The following is a 4,856-nucleotide window of genomic DNA, read 5'->3' on the forward strand; positions in this document are numbered from 1 at the left end:
CTCAGATACATTGGCAAGTATAATCACTTTAAAAGGCAATTAAAATAGGATGAATATCACATCAAGCAATGCAAAAGTACTGTTTTGAAAAATTAATATTAGTATTGTATACATAGTATTATACTTTATTCATTTCACACACTGATTGGAGCAAACATTGTAAATAATTTAAGTTAAAATTTCATAGAGTGAAAAGCTTCATTAGTCAACAGAAATCAAGGAAGCTTCCAGGTTAATGGAATAATTTCATATTGTCCACAAAGTTCTGTCTTTCCACTGTTCATCTGTTCTCTGCAATATTTTACTTTTAAATTAATAAATTCTATATCCTTTCTAGCTTAACTTCCATTTTATAATTTCTACTTATATTCAAAACTGTATATAATATAATTTTTACTTTTTATCTTCAATTTCCCCCTCCAAACTTAAACATTTATTGGAAGCGTACTCTATGAAAATTATCCTATAGAATATTTCTATTTAATTTTGTCTTTCTTAGTCAAATAAAGGATAAAGGTGTCATATACTCAGATCCAGGTTATAAATTGTGAATAATCAATTGCTAGCAATCCACCCTTTCATTCATTCTTATTCAGTCTCATTCATAGTAAGATAATGAAACTGTCAGTAGAGAAGAAAGGATTCAAAAGAGATAATAAAAATAGAGAATTGTACTTGAAGGTATAGGTGAGGGAGAGAACAAAAATGTCACAAGTATAGAATTGAGAGTCTGGAAAGAAGTGGTCCCATTTATAGAAATAAGGCACATGGTGAATACGTTTAGATGGAAAGTGAGCTCAGATTTGGAGATAAGTGAATTAAAAATGTTCACAGAATACCCCAGTGTAGAGGGAAATACAGTTGGGAATGTGGAACAAGTGACTGAAACCGAATTCTACTTCCATTGTGAAAACAAATTTTGGTTCATTCGCATAGAAGCCTTAATGTTAAACATTTATTTTAACTTATTAAGCACCTCTAGAGATGCAGCATGCAAACTGCTGTGCTGGAGACTGTGGAGTGTAAAATTTTAAAAATGTATGTCATGTAGCCTTTACTTTTCAAGAATTTACACAATGGGGGTGGATATATACATGAATATAACAAGGCAGACAGACAAATACTACAGTGGGAGGTTGGCAGAGGGGAAGATTAATTCAGACTGAGGAATTAGCAAAGATTTCTCAAAGGAGACAGGATTTAGGCTCAGTCTGGAGGAATGAGTGGGATTTGAAGGATTGTGGCAAAGGGCATTTTACAAAGAGGAAATAGCTTTGGGAAAGGCAAAGAAGATAGAAAAGTAAAATTCTGTTGTGTTTTGGACTACCAGTGAAGCTCTGTACCTTGTGATAAGTGAGGAAGTGTAACAGAGGGTAAGGTTAAAAAAAAAAGCTATGCACCCATTTATGATTTTTGAAAGAGATTCTATGGAATTTTGAAAGCAGTGGGCGTCACTGAAGGTATTCTAGCAGAAAAATTACATGATCTGTGAGAAGTTAACTTAGCTTTGTTTAAAAATACCTCAGCTGAAGCTAGGAAGTCCTAAAATATCTCGTTAAGACAAAATGTGTGAGTAAACTGAACCATTAGGCAAGCAAGTGAAGCAAACAGTGAAGAACAGAAATTTAGAGAATGTCTGTATTTAGCATCACAGGAAAAAGAAGGGTCAAAACCAGGAGACTCTTTTTTGTAAATGCAAATTTTAGGCTTGGACTGCAAATATCTTCCTGTAGTTAGACATGAATATCCTTAAAATGATGCAGAAAATGTTAACAAATTCATCTACAGTTATATCATCCTCAAGTCTTAATTTAGCTGTCGGTCTTACCATTATCCCTCTTTTGACTATATTTTTCTTAGAATTATTCCTCTCTCTGTTCTTGCAGTATTGTTTCTCTAAGATGTATTCTGATTTCTAAGATGTTTCTTTCCTTAAATAACTCTTTTTCTTAAAGAACTTTCAATTAGTTTTGTAATTTTTTTAGAGTTTGTTTTATCATAATTATTTTTTGTTTTAGTCATTATTTTTTTCCTGATATAATTTCTGTGACCTTGATAAGTGATCTTTTTATCACATATACATATGTGCATGTGCATTACAAGAGTTTCTTTTGATTTATAAATATTGAAATAGCCACAAGCACATAAATTCTGATAGATTTTTAAATTGGTTCATTTAGTAAACATAAACAAAACCCATCTGGTCTTGTGCTAAATGTTGACTATTTACGTGTTTGTTTTTTTCAGAAGCCCCTAAGTTGATAGTAGTTCAGAGCGAGCTCCTGGTTGCCCTTGGGGATATAACTGTTATGGAATGCAAAACCTCTGGTATTCCTCCACCTCAAGTTAAATGGTTCAAAGGTACATTTCTTCAGTATGTTTGTGTCTGGTTCACTTAGTTTTGTTTTCTTTTTTAAAAAATGATTTGTTAAAACTTTGTGTTGGTGTGTGACTTAGCAGCCCCATAAAATGTGTTTATGATCTCACTGGAGACAATAGTTCAAAATGCTCAACTCTGAATTTCAGGATTTGACATCTGGTATGGATTACAGGACTGTGAAAATCAAAGCAGGAAAAGTTCGCCTTTGCTAATCCAGCTGAACATTCTCTTTATTAGTTTAGGATTGTTTCCTGAAGAAAATTATCCAAGAATACTCAGTTCACATTTAAAATAACTCCACTGATTTTAGTTCACTTTTCTTAGAGATGATGGCTCTCACTATTAAAAAGTTTTCTAGATTCACAAGGACACTTTCTATAAAGTATTCAAATAAAGATACACATTGAAGCTCACAGATAGTTGAAAGACAAATGTATTTATTGATAGGTCAGCTACATCATACATGGTAAATGCTTGTCTCAATTATAGAAATTATCTTTCTATAGTTGTATCATAAAGATTGCACCTCTGTGATTCCATAATAAAATAATAGTTATATGCCACTTGACCTTGATGAGAATACACTTGGATCCTGGTTCAGGCTCAGATGCTGACAGCAAATATCTGTGTAAAAAGCCCTGCTTCTGCTTCTGTTTCAGTTCTTCCAATTACGGGAAAAAGGAAAAAAATCCTGCAAACACCCTAACAGGGAGGTTGCTAGGATTATTGAGATACTGTTTGCAAAATACTTTTTAATCTTCAGATGAAAAGTGTTAAATAGTACAAAGCACTATTGTTATGATTCTGTTTGTTAAATCACAAACATTTCCATAGCAACAGGTTGATGTCATAATCACAAAATTAGGAATTCACCTCAAGTTCAAACTCTTAGGGAACATGAGGTGAAAAAGAAAGGCTTTATGTAGAAAATAAATAGTTTTAAATAATATAAATCAAAAGCAAGGTGGAAGCTAGGAAGTAATGCCATTTTCCTGGTTGTCCATACTGAAAGGATTTGTAGTTTTCATGTTTTCTCTGATAAGAAGGCATTTCTGAATTGCTCCTTAATCAGGTTTATGTTGGTTAACATAAACTAATTTTACTTTCTTAAAATACTTAAATTTTTGAATTGCCAAAGAAATAAGTACCGATTTCAAATTTACATTATAATTAAATATATCAGGAAAATATGTTATAGAGATAGTATTTCTTTATTTTAAATGTCATTCAATAGTTTATCATGAAAATAAAAATTCAAAAAAGTAATGGAAATGCCAACTTCTATATACGTGTATATAGCAGAATCTCACAAAAAGTCTTTTATTCTCCCAAACTGGGACTGTGCTCCTGAATCAATTAGTCTTCATGCCTGTCTTAAACCCACAAATAGCTTGGAAACTAAAGAGGAGATAGAGAACTATGTACCCACCACATGAGAGATTCTAGAATTTACTCTGTGTTCCTTCTGTCAACTATAGATATTACCACTCAGTGAGTTCAATAACATATCATTTTGCTGTCCAAGTTATGAACCAACAGAGATAGAATATGGGCATTTGATACATTGTAAGACGTGTTCCCTGGGTTTATCAATAATAGGCAGAGCTGCCCTGACCTCCAGGATCAGGTCAACTAACATACCCTCCCAAGTCACAGGCAGACAATTTATGCATAAACAGAGCAGAGTTAGGAAGACCAAGAACAAATCTAGGGGACAAACTCCTGTGAATGCAAACTGGCCTCAAAATGGAGGGGGTTAGGAGCAGGTGGGCTTTCCAGTCCCATCTCTGCTGAGAACAAGACACCAGGAAGGTTGGGAAAATGCTACCTTATGGAAACCATAGGGGTGAGGAGGAAGAGTTCCTGCCTTCACCATAAGAATCTGTTTTTCCTCATACCTTCCTTGAGGTGATTCTGATTGAATAAAGTATGTGTTTGAAAGAAAAAAATGAACAAACTGTATTCCAGTCAGACCATCAGAGAAAAGGAATTCCATAAGCACAAATGCTCTCTGAAATTTTAGATCTTTTATTTTTAGAAATGAGCAACATAAAGTGGATTCAAAGGAAAATCAAAACACTATTGAAATCTTATAAAAAGAACATGTATGGTAAAATATTAAAGAAATTAGATTTATTCATTTAGATCTGTTGTTCTTAAAATGTGTTTTGGAGACTTCCCACAATTGTTTTAGGGGATTCATGAGATCAAAACTATTTTCATAATAATACTAAGATGTTGCCTTTTTCATTCTTATTGTCTCAAAAGTGAATAATGGAGTTTCTGGAGGCTATGTGATATCCAATAGAGTCAGTGGAGAAGCAAATGTGAGCTTCAGCTGTCTTGTATTATGCTACATGAGAGATTATAGAGATTTGCAAAAATGGGAAACACTGCCACTCTTCTCACTAAATTTCTCATGTTTTGAAAATACAATTTTAAAAATATAATATGTTCATTATACTAAAATGTCAGC

The 4,856-nt window shown here is 33.0% G+C and overlaps 1 protein-coding gene across 1 annotated transcript in view; it reads left to right on the forward strand.

The window, feature by feature from the left end:
- HMCN1 (hemicentin 1) overlaps positions 1-4,856 on the forward strand; it is a gene marked incomplete at its 5' end in the record, with an annotated part of 290,930 nt that overhangs the window by 45,932 nt on the left and 240,142 nt on the right. The window contains one exon of the mRNA XM_011999163.1: positions 2,243-2,361. Coding sequence (XP_011854553.1) covers positions 2,243-2,361 — 119 coding nt within the window. The remainder of the gene's footprint in view (positions 1-2,242; positions 2,362-4,856) is intronic.

Source organism: Mandrillus leucophaeus, unplaced genomic scaffold, assembly GCF_000951045.1.
Source record: "Mandrillus leucophaeus isolate KB7577 unplaced genomic scaffold, Mleu.le_1.0 Scaffold584, whole genome shotgun sequence".
In the NCBI taxonomy this organism is placed as follows: Eukaryota; Metazoa; Chordata; class Mammalia; order Primates; family Cercopithecidae; genus Mandrillus; species Mandrillus leucophaeus.